Raw genomic sequence first — 15403 nt, 5'->3', positions numbered from 1 at the left:
TGGCACATTGACAATGTAAGGAATAGTTAATATTTCTTACAGCGTCATTGTCTATGGGTGATGGTGACACAACCTATAACATAAAAAAAACCCAAAAAGGTTTTTTATCATCTTGTCTTGTTAAAAATGCCTTATTTATTAAGGATTTTTAACAAACAATTCGAATTTAAGAATCGGCAAAGTTGAGCAAGTATTGATAGTATAAAAACGCCTAAAATTTAAGATGTGTTCAAATTTTATACTTGACGGATTTCAAGTGGAATTTTACGGAGAAGCTGGAAAACAAATCGTCTAAAGCGACACGTATTGTGTATTACGAAAGTCACTAAGAACCTATTTATAGATGTTTGTATAAAAATAATTGAATGTCTGAATAATTTAGTTATATCTTCATGTAACGATCAGTCACGTTCTGTGTTTGGTGTCGACGCACGCATCGTTCGGACAAAAATGATTCGTATTGTGCACATAGTCGTTTTCTCCTTAATAATTCCTAGTGGGTATATTCAAAAGAATTAGAGTTATACATTTTTTTCCTATACAGCCGTACAAAATCAAAATCAAAATAAACTTTATTCAAGTGGGCTTTTACAAGCACTTTTGAATCGTCATTTATCAATTAAGTGAAGCTACCACCGGTACCGCTCTCTAACTGGCCAGTAACTTTTTTCCGCTCTCTAATATTAAAAACATTGTTAAATTACAACGGTTTATTACATTTATATCTAGAATCCTCTTTATTTTCTGCACATTTATGGCTAGAACTCTTTCAAAATAAGACCATTACCAATTTTCTATTAATATTAATTTCAAACATAAGTTTTTCTTTTCCATTTCGCCAATTATCTTGATGGTTTACTTGGTGGTAGGACTTTGTTCAAGTCTATCTGCGTAGGTGCCACCCATTCATCAGATATTATACCGCCAAACAAAAGTACTCAATATTATAATTGTGTTCCGGCTTAGAGGTTACGTGAGTCAGTGTAACACAGGCACGAGAGACATCACATCTCAGTTTTAAAGGTAGCTTAGTAGTTGACGATGTAAGTTCTCGTTAAAAAATGTCCGGCTATTTATTTATTTATTTATTTATTTACAACAAGCACACTTACAACATACATATTGAACATTTACAGTTAAAGTGACTATATTAAAACATCAGATATGTACGTCAATGACAAGTGTACATAACATTTACTAACTATAAACAGTGCACAATTAAAAAGTTTACATATTAATTTAAAGATAAAATAAAAATATTACGTAAAAATCACAAAATAAAATAAAAAATATTACTATATAAACTTAGGAAAACTTTAACTTAGAAAAAAAATAGTCTATAATTTCTATAAGCAGTGGTGACGACTTATCAAGGCCAATTTAATTATATGTCCCTCGTGCCTAAATTTTGAAGACCCGATTACCTGAAATCCAAGCTTAAATCTACATACGATCTAAATTTGTCTCATTAGCTATGTTTGTTTGGTTTTACAGGTATTCCCCATAGTTCAGCGGGTCTGAGCGCAGCACAATCGCCCCTAGTGCCTTCCAACACCATCTTCTACCAGCACGCGCCACCTCCTACGGACACACATCCTACGGGTGAGTGTTATTTATGTTCGAGTAATCAACATGTATTTGCAAATAATGTTTTTCCAAAACGTAAAATTGGTCATAAATAAATATTATTTTGCGAATTCAATCTTGCGGAGATGAGAATGCTGAGAGGAATGTGTAGAGTAAGGAATGAGTACATAAGAGGAAGTTTGAAAGTGGTACCGGTAACCGACAAGCCATGTGGAAACCGACTGTTATGGACATATGAAGAGGAATGAGGACTAATTTGTAAGGAAGGTATTGAGCCGGTTCTTCTCGGTAGAATCTACTTTCCGAACCGGTGGTAGCTTCACTTAATTGTAAAATGACGATTCAAAAGTGCTTATAAAAGCCTACTTGAATAAAGCTTATTTTGATTTTGATTTTTTGAATGTGGATGGATATAGAGGTAGAGAACGACCAAAGAAACGATGGATTGTGTGAAAGAAGATATGGCTAGAAAGAATGTTACTTGTGAGATGACGTCCGACAGAGAAGTATGGAGGAAGAAAACACACTGTGCCGACCCCAAGTAAATTTGGGATAAGAGCAGGAGGATGATGATTTTAGGAGTTCAATCGAATTGCAATAAAATGTAATACGATTTCTCAGATCTAGGGTATTTAACACGAAAGAAATATGAATGTTTTTGTATGCAACGCAATGTCTTATTTAAAAAGGTAAGCGTGTATTTGTTTGTAAACGGTGGATGTATCTAGCCGGTTAATGTTGTCCCCTCCAGCGTCAGAGCTGTCGAACCAGCACGGCGGGAAGTACGACGGCGCGCCGCAGGACTCGCTCGGGGACTTCGTCACGTTCGTGTGCCAGGAGCCGCCCTCGGATGTGCAGCAGTTACAGGTTATACACCAACTTGTGAAAATATTTATGTCTCCTTTTATACGTTTTTTATGATGAATAAAATACCATATAGTTTTGGAATTTTACAAATGATAAAATGTCAAAACCTTTGCTTCTGATCGGTTTGGGGTCCCAATGTATTTCCATTAATGTTTACAGAAGCGATAATCGTATAGGAAATCAGAGAGCAGTGTTTATAGTGTACCTTTAAAGTCCACTATGATACAAATGTTAGTAGTTTCATGTTTCGTGTTTTTTATTATTTAATTGGGTTATTTTGCAATTTAATTCCTATAAAGCTTAAGAAAGCAAACCAAAACTATTGGTATACCTATAGCAAATAGGAATTCTATGTGAGCGCCTCAAGAAGAGACATATTTGCCTAGCTGTTGGGCTTTCTGTTACGTTGTGCATTCAAGTAACTTGGTATTTAATATTGTAACATGGTATTGTGAATATTGGCAATCTTATTCTGAAAATTTAAAAGAAAACTTCTGTGTAAATGAAAATACTGTGTTAATATTTTTTTGTAATATTTATCTTCAGGTTCACAGTCTATCAAGAAGCCCCAAGCCTTACTTCAGCAGTTCGATGTTACCTCCACCACCTCTGCCCCCCATGGCGAGGCCGGTCACCATTATCAGATCTACGGGTAGGTTTGTGATAGTGTTTTGATAACGATATGTCATGGAAGAAACGATGTTTTATTACTTACGTAAACATATACAGCTATAAAGAAAATTACTTTTATGTAATAATTCGTATTAATTTTAATAAGGCATTTGACTAATACAAAATTCGATGACTTTATTGTGTCTATATGAATTTTCGTTCGTGTTGTCTCATTTTAGATTTTCTATTATGACCAATATTATATGAAATGTTTAAGTTTGTAGGCATAAATTTACCATTTGAAATGTCAATTAGGGTTTGTCAGGGGTAACAGATTGGTTCACATTTTATTTCTAGGTTTCAGTAACGACTTATTCAATAAGGTTTTAATACTTTATTGGCTGCTATGCTAAGTGTGCCAATACGATTAATGATTTATTATAAATGAAATCGCCTTACAATCAAAGTAAAGATATTACTTAAAATATATATGAACTATTAGCCACGTTTTAAAGTAACTGAAATATATAAGACAAGATAAAGCATAGCTTTGTCGTCGTCACTCATTCGAAAATTGTATTTAACATCCTCAGCGAGCGAGGTGGGCGTGGGCGTGGGTGGCGTAGGCGTGGGCGTGGGCGGCGGCTCGCCGGCGTCGCCCGAGGTGCGCTCGCCGCCCGCGTCGCCGCGCCGGCGCTCGCCTCACTACCGCGACTGCCACCCGCCCATCTCGCACTTCAACCACTACCACGCGCAGCCGCAACAGGTAACCGCTCAGCCGGAGCCGTCGGCGACAGCTGCGTGGCGCGTCTCTAACGCTCAGTCGGTGCAGGTGTTCGGCTACGGCGCGGTGGGCGGCGGCTCCCCGCCGGGCGGGCTGGGCCTGTACGCGCCGCGCGCGCCGCCCCGCGCGCCGCACAGGTACCACAGCGGACAATTTACGTAATTCTAATTATATATCTAAACATATCCTTGCGTGTAGACTCGTCCCTGTGCGCCCAGAAACTGAGATCCCGACGATGGATCTTTAATCGAGATTTATTTTAGACGTTTACTTGCCTCTTCAATTTTGTCGTGTAACATCTTTTCTCTTGCTTATCGTTAAAAGGGTCGAGAGTGTGTAACCAACCTTTTTTCCGAAGGGATTATAATACTAACGTAGCTGAGGTATCCGATGTTATACGCGGCTAAGGCTCACATGTTGTTTTTAGTAAAATTATTCCTAATATGTTTATAATACCTAATTTGTGTTTAAAGTATATCTCGATTAATTTCTGGTCGTACGGTTTAGTAAATAACATACCATAGTGCAAGAAATATAAGAAATACTTTGCGTTTTATAATTTTTCACCGAAAGCCTTTTAAATGAGATCAAACAATAAGAGTCATAATTTTACATAGCGTTCAATTATACTCAAAATATTCACGTTTTGAGTACTGTAACTTTATTTATGAAATTATAAAGTTTATAAAGTAATATTCGTGATTATTGCATTTCTTTTCTGACTAATCGAAATGTATTGAATAAATTTGTTGTGCTATAGTGAAACAAAGTGTTCCATTTCTAACAACTAGTTCTATTACACCAGTTATAATTTTAAAATAAATGTTAATATACCTTAAGTTTTGCCTTATCTTTTGTAATGATACAGATGATGATGAACAAAACAAATTTAATATTGAAATGTAGTATATTTATTGAAAAGCAAATTAAATAAATATTACTGTTTCAGGTGGAACGCTCCATTCCCAACATTAGAGGAAGAGTTTAATATAATGACAGCGCCAACGGGACCTGACCACGTCGTCCTTTTAGACGATGGTAATTTATATCACGTTCTCACAAATAAGTGTATTTTTTTTTAAATTAAACGAAGATTCATAATTGGCGCCCAAACTGGGGCTACTTTTAATATACGCTCTGTGAACGTATTAAAAATTTTCATATCCTATTGGCATTAAAATCAAGTTCAATCGAGTGAATAATTCTGCGCTACCGTACGGGAGAATCATAATTCCGAAGTCTTTTACATTCCAGAACGCTTCTTCCAATCCAACGTGATCACGTCGGACGCGACGGCCATGGACACGGGCGCCAGCGTGGGGCAGGCCGTGGGCGTGGACGCCGACGAGCTGGCGCCCGACAAGCCGGCGCCCGACCTGCGCTCGCCGTGATCCGCGCCGCCGGCGCCCCCGCCCGGCGCCGCGCCGGACGCAGCGCCGGACGCGCCGGACGCGCCGGACGCCGCCGCGCTGCGCTGGACGCCCGCGCCGCTGCCGCACTGGCGCCCCGTGACGCACAAGACTGTTTGAATTGCATTCGAAATTCAGATGTAAATTCTTTTCGTTTGACAATAATTTTCTACGTCCGGCGCTGGCTGGGCATCGTTTTGACAGTGGAATGGGGCTAGTGTAAATATCGCATTGGACTCGGCGAAGGTTGTAGTTGAATTTAAGTTTGGGTTCGCACCGTGCCGGCCGGCGGTGTCGTCGCCGTCGCCCGGCGCGTCCGGCGCCGCCGGCCGGTATGATATTATTTCATTTATAGATGATACGAAAAGCAATACTCCAATGATAATTATGTAAAAATATGATGTTACGGAAAATTAAAACAACATATTATATTCTAATATTTTTATAGAATATAAATCGAGTATGATATGATCAAGCCTTCCAGTAATTTAGTGAAATAAAAAAAAATATTAATTATAATGCAGCTTATAAATTATTTTGCTGACCTCTAAGGCAGTTAGGAGTGTATATGAACATATGCTTCCATTACTGGCGTCAAAACACGTTGCGATTGACGAAAGTGTGATATTATAAGTTGTTTTAGTTTCGTTGTTGTGTGTTTTGTATTGAAAAACTTTTTTTAGAATAAGCGTAAGTAGAATACAGAGATTTTTTTAATTTATTGAACGAATATATAAGAAAGACGAGCCTTGCTTATGAGATTAGTTTAGTTGTATAATTAGAAGCCGAGTGCTGATCAATTGTATTGTTGCATTTTCGATCCGAATTATTCAATAACACATTTAAATAAATGCGTTAAACAAATGATGGAATATAAATATTTTATTAGAACTCGTCTTATTTTACGGTTGGTGTTTTCAATGGAGATTAATAAACTACAGCAGATCAGAAACATTAAAAAAATTGTATTAAAGAAAACTCGCCTAATCTTGTCAATTATGAAAATTCGAATCGAAAGCAACAACGATTGACGTGTGTAGTTCGACAGTCGTCGAGGGACATTTTATAGGTGCCTTTTATAAAGAAATCGTATATAACTTACGACCTAGGGACTTGTAAATTGTAGTTTTTTTTTTTATAATCCATCCACTTATACCTAAACCGTGGACTCATTAATAAATCGATATAACGTATTTTGTGGCCAAAGAGTCCAACGTATACGAACTTTTTGGTTGCAAAATATAATTAAATTACTTTCTTTCGTTACATTATTTAGCAATACGTGGCCATACGTGAAAAGCTAGTCATTAGAATAACAATGTAAATTTATTGTACTTAAAATAAAGAATATTTACATTAATATAACCCCTTACGTTTATTGGTAAGGGATGAAAACTAAATTTGTGGCCAAATTACACTTAATGAGATCCAAATATATATACACGATTTTTTAATAGATTTAGATTTATAAGTGTGGTATGATTAAGTTGGGTTTGTAAATTAAGTTCTGTGTTCACGATCACGGCCTGTTTCAATCGAAGACGGATCATAATTAAACAAACTTCAGGTCAGCTCTGCTATATTTTAAACACAGACAGCAAACGTATCAGAATACTTAATTAATACGTCAAACGAAATTCGAAACTAACCGTCAAATCCAAACGTCAAATTTCACAATGTGATTTGCGATATTGTCGAAAATAATTATAAAATTGATGGGAAACACGATTCAAAATGGCGTATCATCATAAGTCTTGTCAGCTGTTCTTGATTAATAGATCTTTTTTTATAACACACTATTTCACTTAAATACTTTTACTTTAATTCCAAAGTAACAATAACTTCGCTGACAATAAAAACGCCATTTTGAAAATTTATAAAAATCACCACAGATTATTCAACTTTTTAAATGATGTCACGTCAAATGTCAAATGTTTGTTTACATTATATCCATCTTTGATTGAAATAGACTGTATGTACTTTAATCTCATTAAAAGCTTGTTCTGCAAAGTAAAATAATATCTTACTTCATCTCAATGTTCATTATCAACGATTTATAAGTTAAATCATGTATAAGTAAGTAATTTTTTTGCAGAACAATAAAATTAAAATATGATTTAAAATCGACGTCATTTCAATATTATATCGTATGGTCTTTCAGTGTTCTCGTTTCTTGAATAAACTTTATGTTGTCATTTGTAAAGGCAAGTACAAGCCGTATTGTTTCGTATATTAATTTCCGTTGCACTATTGATAAAAAATGTATGTAGGGAATAGAATAGGTAACGTAGCAATAAATGACAAGCAATAAATTAAAAAAAATATTATAATAAATACAGCTTTAGTGAAGCTAGAGATTGGTACTGATGTAGAATCCAACAGATATAAACAGTCGACTCGCGATATTTTTTGTATAGATAAAATGCCGGAGAACTGAGTTCTAAGTAAATTAAGTATAACATTGAAGCGTTTTGGTACAATTAATACATAGCTATTTCACAGAAAAAAATACTATAGATATATAAATATAACTGCAAATATAGTACGACTAGACAGAAGGCGGAAATTAGTCAATTGCTAGCTATAGACATAATTAGAGGATATAGTACAGAAAAATTAAATAGTAAACGACACTTAAGGCTTTTGAATACATTCGGATAACCAACTAAAATTCGTCGTATTATAACGCGAACGAAGTGACTTTGTAACGACGGCAATAAATATGGTGACGAATTTAAAAGCTAATTGGTGCAGAAAATTCTAGACTGTGATTAAATTGTTCATTCTGGACGTGTCTTATATTGAAATAGTCTTTGTATGATTGGCAGTGCACGGGCAGTGCTGTAATGGAAAGATATTATTGGTACATATTGTTAACGAAATGAGACATGTTGTATGTAATGCATTTGTTATGATTATGACGAAAATAAGAATTGTAATCAAGTTTAATTATGAGAGGTGAAAAGGTTTTTTATTGACAGCGTCAGTAGATTCAGTAGTGTTTTTTATTAATAGCTTTGCAATAGTTGATGTGTTTGCGACAAATTCGGAATTCGAAAACGAAAAAAAAAAGTTTAAAAAAAAAATCGATGAATCTTTAAATAATAAGACGTTCACGTATTTGTCGCAACATAGATGTTTTCTTTTGACGTTTGATTAGCACCATTGTTACGATATGGAATAATAATTGAAAGCCTAAACATTATGTGCCTTAGATACAACAATATTGTATATTTATGATGCGTTCTATACAACGTGCTAACTAGAAATAAATGATTATTGTTATTTTAAATAAAAAGCCTCGTCCTCGTAACTTCGTTATTAGAATTGTTTTACGCGAAGGCTTGTCTCTGGATCTCCTATCGATTTATTTGTCCCAAACACGGCTAATTTGAAAAAAAAAATCAAGATATCAATCTGCCTTTTTATAGGTACACGTTTCGATCCTTCCGTATAATCCAGTCGGTGATATCTATACTTCCAAATTAACCCAAACTGGACAATCGAGTCTGGATATTGATTTCGAATCCAGATTATAACTTTAATCCTCATCTAATAATTATTGTACGGTTAAGTAAAGCTTTTACGCGTAGTTTCGCTGATATATAAATACTTCTAATATATTATATAATTTTAGTACTTACATACATTATACCCACTTACGTATCCATTATGTAATTTACTGGCATGTATATCTTAATCTACGCGGCGTTTCGGATAGGCTCGCTATTTCTTTGTGAGAGTCTGTAGTTGACCCTTGAATACTGGCATTGCTTCTTAATATTATCTGTCGATAATTGAAACAGCATCTATTATAATTATTAATATTCACACATTATAATTTGATCCTAATATATTTATATATAAAATATAAACAAAATAAATGATGTAACTAAAATCCGTCTTATTGTGTTTCTTTGGATTTCTGAATTGGAATAACATACGTAACTAAATTATAATTAAAAGTAAAGATAATTATTAAACAATAGAAAAAAAATTACTTCTAGTTACGATTTTATTAGTTCATCGAATTTGATGTGCAATTATAAATTATTTAGCGAATTTATTAATTAATTTTTAGTATTGATTGTGTCCATGACCATAATTGTCTGTAAATATCTTCCGAAGTGTATTTATATAATTTTCTATTTGTACAATTAAACTGTAGTAAACAATTAAGAGTTACAATGTTTGTCCTTACATTAATTTACATGTTTTCTATAGGTTTTTTTTCTTTTTTTTTAATTGTGTTTAATCTGTCGTGTAGATCAAATGACGTGACGCCTTGACACAGACTGTGAAATGTAAAAATAATACCTGGATTATTAAAAAAAAAAAAACAACGCGTCATTCGATTTACAAAGGAATATGAACTAAAGATAGACTTGTAAAAATGTTATAACATGTATTTTTAACCTATACATAGTAAGATATTTATAGAATTTTAGTCGTTTAATTATTTCGAACGACTTGTTATAAAGAAAATTGGTGCTTAAAGCTTAAACAAAATAAGGACGGTACTCGTGTGCCGTGTGTGTATTGTCATGAGGGGTTGGAGCATTTGACATAGCATGCGTTGTTATGCTCGAGTTTGACGCGGAATCACTTATGCATATATATATTGAAATTAAAACGCGTAATCGCTAATGTATTATTAAAAAAATATAATGTTCTTTTTTTAAATTATAATCCTCGCACAAAAACCGACATCGAATTATTTATAATGTACTACATTACAAAGTTACCGCGTACATGTATAACGTACAAAAGGTTTTTTATGATTGATAGTTAGTTTTTATTAGGTTCTTTATATGTAATGATTGTTGTTACAATGATAAATGATTTTGCGTTGAATTATGAGCAATTATAATAATGTAGGTAAACTTTGCTCAATAACGATGAAAACTGAAAGTGTTACAGTTGATGCAATACAATGAAACAAACAGAGTTGAGTTTTATTTTAATACCTTTACCATTTTGATATCTGAAAAAAAAATTCAATTAGGCATGATAAAAAAAAACAGTAAAATGAAAATTAATTTTCTTTTGAGTTACATTTTGTCCAAAAATGTATCAAATGTAGGTTTGATGTTATTAGTTTATAAAATAGGAAAAAAGAATAAAGTGAAGTTATTTTGTTACATATTAATATTAAAATACGTGTTAAAATTGTCTTTAAGTGGCTACATTAAAGATCAAAAACATGGAATAAACGTCAACGCCCAAATTTATAACGACGATGTTTAGCTTCTCCTATACCAATTATATTTTTTCTCTGAGAATCTTTTAGTAAAAGTTTTATGTATATTGGTTTAACATATTTTTCAGTGAGTACAATAGACATCTCATCTATTAGAATAGATTAGGTTAAGTTCAAAATCAAAATAAACCATATTTAAGTAGGCTTTTACAAGCACTTTTAAAGTCATTTAACAATTAAGTGAAGCTAACACCAGTTCGGAAAGTAGATTATACCGAGAACAACTGTCAAAAAATACAGTACTTACTCTTTCTCAACATTTAAAAACATTTACATATTTTTCCAAATGTAGAGTCTACCAAGACGAGAAGTCCAGTTGAAAAGTAACGCACATAATCAAACTCAAACTCAAATTACTTTATTAAATATAGAAGCATTAAAATAAATTATTGATAGTCTAATTAAACACTACTACCGGAAAAGGAAACAACCTGACCTGAGAAGAAACTCAGCGGGTATCAGAATCTCATTCCAAGCTTAGTAACATAGCTTAAATGCCACTACTGCAAGCCACCTATTAAATATGGTTGAAAATCCATTACACTGCATCGATTTCAGTAGTGGCAGAATTTGACTCGAAATATTGAGAAGTTTTTCTTAAACGAGATGGATGATTTGAATAATGAACGCAAATTAAGCATAAGAAAATTCTGTCTGTATTTAAACTTGGGGTCAATTAGACACTGCATACTTGGTGGTCGAAGTGTTCATTAGAGCCACACGTATGGTGGTCACGACCCCTCAGTAATGAGGAAACGACTAGGAAGAAGACTTGGTGGTAGCGCCTTCTGAAAGCCTTTGGTAGTACCTGGTACAACTAATATATTCAACTGTCGAAATCGGTCTGTTCGAGTGTGAAGTGCGAATAAGTCCGTACTCAGGTACAAAAGACATTATCTTCACAATTCTCAAGGTTGGTGGCGCAATGATGATATGTGGTATATTTAATATATCCTACAGTATGAATAGGTAGGTATTAGTGATTACATATACAATATATAAGTGATACATAAGTATATATAATGAACAAGATAGGAGGGAAATAATTAAAATAGCATGGCATGGCAATGTAAAAAGAAAAATACCTGGAAATGGCGATATCTTCTAATTAGTGGAAGACAAGTACTGACTTATCTGCTTTTTTTAAATAAATTTATTTGCACTACATTAATAATTAACTTCTATCATCGGTGTACATCTTTATATATATTTTTAAATATGAAAACAATTGACAACATTATGTTGGTTTAATTCAACCAATCCGATGATCCTAAAGTTGAAACAGCTGAGATCTGTATTGCTTAATCAGTTTAGGTAATCCTTTGAAATCAACCTATCAACATATATTTCTTGATGGTAGGGCTTTCTGGAAGCCCGTCTGGGTAGGTACAATCCACTCATCAGTTATCCTACCGCCAAATAACAATACTCAGTATTATTGTGTCCCGGTTTGAAGGGTGAATGAGCCAGTGTAACTACAGGCACAAGAGACATAACATATTAGTTCGCAAGGTTGGTGGTACATTGACGATATAAGGAATAGTTAATATATCTTACAGCGTCATTGTTTATGGGTGATGGTGACCACTTACCATCAGGTGGGCCATTTGCTCGTCCTCCAACATATACCATAAAAAAACAATATATAGACTATAAACGCTATCCTGATATAGAATGAATTCATATATATCATATCATCATATCATATATCTAAAACATAGTGTTGGTCGTCTAGCTAACACTTTGTCGGAGCTTTTTGTATGCACCCTCACAATATTATTTTATTAATAATAATAACCCAGAAGGGTGGGTTACTAGAACGCAACACAAATAAACCACTAAAGGGATCTAGGGAGGAAAAACAATACAATCAATATTACATCTTGCTATTTTACATACATAAAAGTTTCAATATATTTATAGGATATGCTATGATAATAATTAGGATATTTATATTAATTATAATGCTGATAAAACTATTATTAATTGTTTTTTATTAACCCAGTTTGTGTTGTTTAATAAAACTTGTAATTAGCAGGAAAATTTGTTAGAAAGTTTTCGTAAATTAATATTATATTTTGTCTATGAGGTTGTACACCTAATAATAAGCATCTATTATAGGCAAGGCCCACGTATTGTTAGTAATAATTATCGTGACTACTAATGTTAGAAGGCGTATAATATTTTCATTATTAATTTAAATAATTGTATTTAACTATTCGATTTTGTATTTTTTAAATGATGAAAAAGAGTAACTACTTTCTGAACCGGTGGTAGCTTCACTTAATTGTAAAATGATTGATTATAGTTAATCCAATATAACACCCAGTAATGCATTACGAATTATATTTAGTATTTCTAATAAGACTTTTTCAATAAAAAAATGAATAATAAAATTGTCAATTGTAAGGGCATATTAAACATTTAAATTAATGTAATTTTATCTGGAAACAAACAGTAATTAAAGTCAAACTTAGTTTTTACAATAATAGAATAAACACCTAAATATAAAATCAAAGTGAAACTGCGTTTGAAAACGTCCAATAAATCGAAGTTACGTTCGGTAGCGATCGCAAAAATCAATAGTCGATGCCGTGACATGCGGTGAGCCTACAAAATATTCAAACAATACCACACAACACAACAACCTCGCCCTTACACACGAATATCAGCTTTATACCAATCCACTAGAGTTGAATATTCCTTACGCCAATATGCAAGTTAGATCGTTAGGTCTTGGACAATGAATAGACCGGATAATCGACGCCTAGCCTTGTGCGATATCGATTTTACTAGGGGTTACTTGCTTAGAAACGAAACGACAAACATATATCTATCCCTTTCTTTCATGAATGCTGGTAAATGTAAGGAAAAGGAATAGAATGAAGGTGTTGGTGTCTACTAATTCGTGGCCCGTTGTCATAGCGACGGTTCACACGGAGGGTAAAATTTCCGATATGATCGTAGTTATCAATTTTCGATATTATAGGTGATGATGGAATTAACCGTGAATGTATTCGTCGATGGCAAGAAAATCAACATTGTAATGGTGGACGAAGGTAATACAGGAGCTGGAGAAAACGAATTATTTATTGATTTGGTAAGATATTCAGTTTGACAAAATGGCGTCACACTCTTCCAAACATTTCTATGTTTTATAATGTAAAACCTAAATATAGTTAATCTGTAATTTAGATGTATTTTAAATTTCAGTTATAAACTGGTAATTATAGAATAGCAATGATCGATTTTTCTTATAGTAAATGTTTTAGAATCTGTTTTAATTCTTTCTTACCTTTTTATGAATAAATATTTTTTAAGTTTTTTTTGACTTAATAACTTTTTATGCGGTACACACTTTCTTTATCAACATATACAATTAATGGATTCGAGCATAATTGTCATATAATTAATAAACATTAAGGTCGAAATAGGTTGTCAATTATGAGTTATACCTACAAAAAAGAACAATATTTTATCTACATAAATACATTTGGTTTCATACAGGTTTCATTCAATCTTTTATTACAAGGAAACCCTTTAACTCATATCCTTAAAATTTTAATAAGACCATATGGTGTGGTAAGGGGTCAACGCACCCGGAAGACAGTGTGGCACGAGCTGAACAGGTGTGCGATCGATATCGATGAAAAAAAAAATCGATGTTACGTCACGCACTGTAGTGGGATCGCGCAGCTGTCACGCGCTATGCTAATTAAAATGGGGTTCGAAATTTAAAAATTCAAACACCCTTTGTGTTAGAATTTTTTTAAAAGCAAATATACTTTTTTTGGACGCAACGGTTGTCTTTCGCATTTTTTTTTATGAAAACCAAATGTATTAAACAAGCAAAGGTGTTGAATTGTCATGTTTACTTTTGTTCTGTTTTTGTTTTTTTTTTTTTAAATAGTTTCTATTACTTAGGTACATGAATAAATAATCGTAACAGAAATTATTTTATTAATCTTTCATGTTATTTATTATCGAATGCAACTTAGATTAATGAAACTATATATGAAATAATATGACATTAACACGAGGATTATTTAATAAAATTTATGGACGGTAAAAATGGGGTAGGTATATTTAAATTTATTCTTTCGAATTTAGAACATGGAATAATATTATAAACTATTATACACATTATAAATAAACATTACATAATGAATCCTACCGTCTAAGCAATTATAATTTGATTGGAAAGATGGATAATACTTACAACTACGTTAATACAATTTCCAGGTTAATAAATAAAGGAAAAATAAAATAAGATTTAAGCTTTAAAAACTTAAGTTACTATTAATAGTTTTACGTTTATACAACGTTATATAGAACAATAAGTTAACATAATATCAGGAATTATCGAAAGGATTACATTAATAATATAATATAATTTATATTAATATGTTATAATGTAATCTAATAGTTATTTTTTAAACAAAGAAATATGCGAAACATATCCTTCGTGACGTAACACAAAGTTACGGCCGCTGGCTGCGGGCAGGACGCGGTGTAGGGTCTAGGGGCGGCTGCTTGTTATGTTTAATGAGAGTACCGGTGTTTTATCGATATCGATAAATATGTATTTGACTAGCGATTTTGTTCATTAGTTGAAATATTGAACATATCTTTAAAATTTAGTGCGCAAATAATTATTGTTAGATGTTTTTTTTTTTTAGTTTAAATAAAAACTGTTAGTTTTTAAGTTTGTATTTCAGTATATAGGTATATATTCACACATATATTTTGAATATATGCATATTATGTTGTTTATAAACAATTACACATTAGTGATATGTTCTAAAGTTATTTTATTTAGTTGAAGATTTTATAGCTTACTTCATCACGCGTGTTATAATTCGTGTTGGTGGCTAATTCATGTGG

General features: G+C 32.9%; 1 protein-coding gene across 9 annotated transcripts in view; it reads left to right on the top strand.

Moving 5' to 3' along the window:
• Positions 1–10206, top strand: part of LOC124540519 (nuclear factor 1 B-type) — a 62182-nt gene extending 51976 nt beyond the window's left edge. For 8 of the 9 annotated variants that reach the window (XM_047118153.1, XM_047118151.1, XM_047118149.1 and 5 more), the window contains 7 exons: positions 1495–1602; positions 2339–2454; positions 3001–3106; positions 3660–3832; positions 3899–4008; positions 4800–4888; positions 5105–10206. In XM_047118153.1, the coding sequence (XP_046974109.1) occupies positions 1495–1602; positions 2339–2454; positions 3001–3106; positions 3660–3832; positions 3899–4008; positions 4800–4888; positions 5105–5241 (839 nt within the window). In that variant the 3' untranslated portion in view covers positions 5242–10206. The remainder of the gene's footprint in view (positions 1–1494; positions 1603–2338; positions 2455–3000; positions 3107–3659; positions 3833–3898; positions 4009–4799; positions 4889–5104) is intronic. The other variant, XM_047118146.1, reaches the window with a different exon arrangement.
• Positions 10207–15403: the final 5197 nt, after the last annotated feature.

This window comes from Vanessa cardui, chromosome 25, assembly GCF_905220365.1.
Source record: "Vanessa cardui chromosome 25, ilVanCard2.1, whole genome shotgun sequence".
In the NCBI taxonomy this organism is placed as follows: domain Eukaryota; kingdom Metazoa; phylum Arthropoda; class Insecta; order Lepidoptera; family Nymphalidae; genus Vanessa; species Vanessa cardui.
The sequence above is the reverse complement of the archived record's forward strand: the minus strand, read 5'-3'. Positions and strand labels throughout refer to the sequence as shown.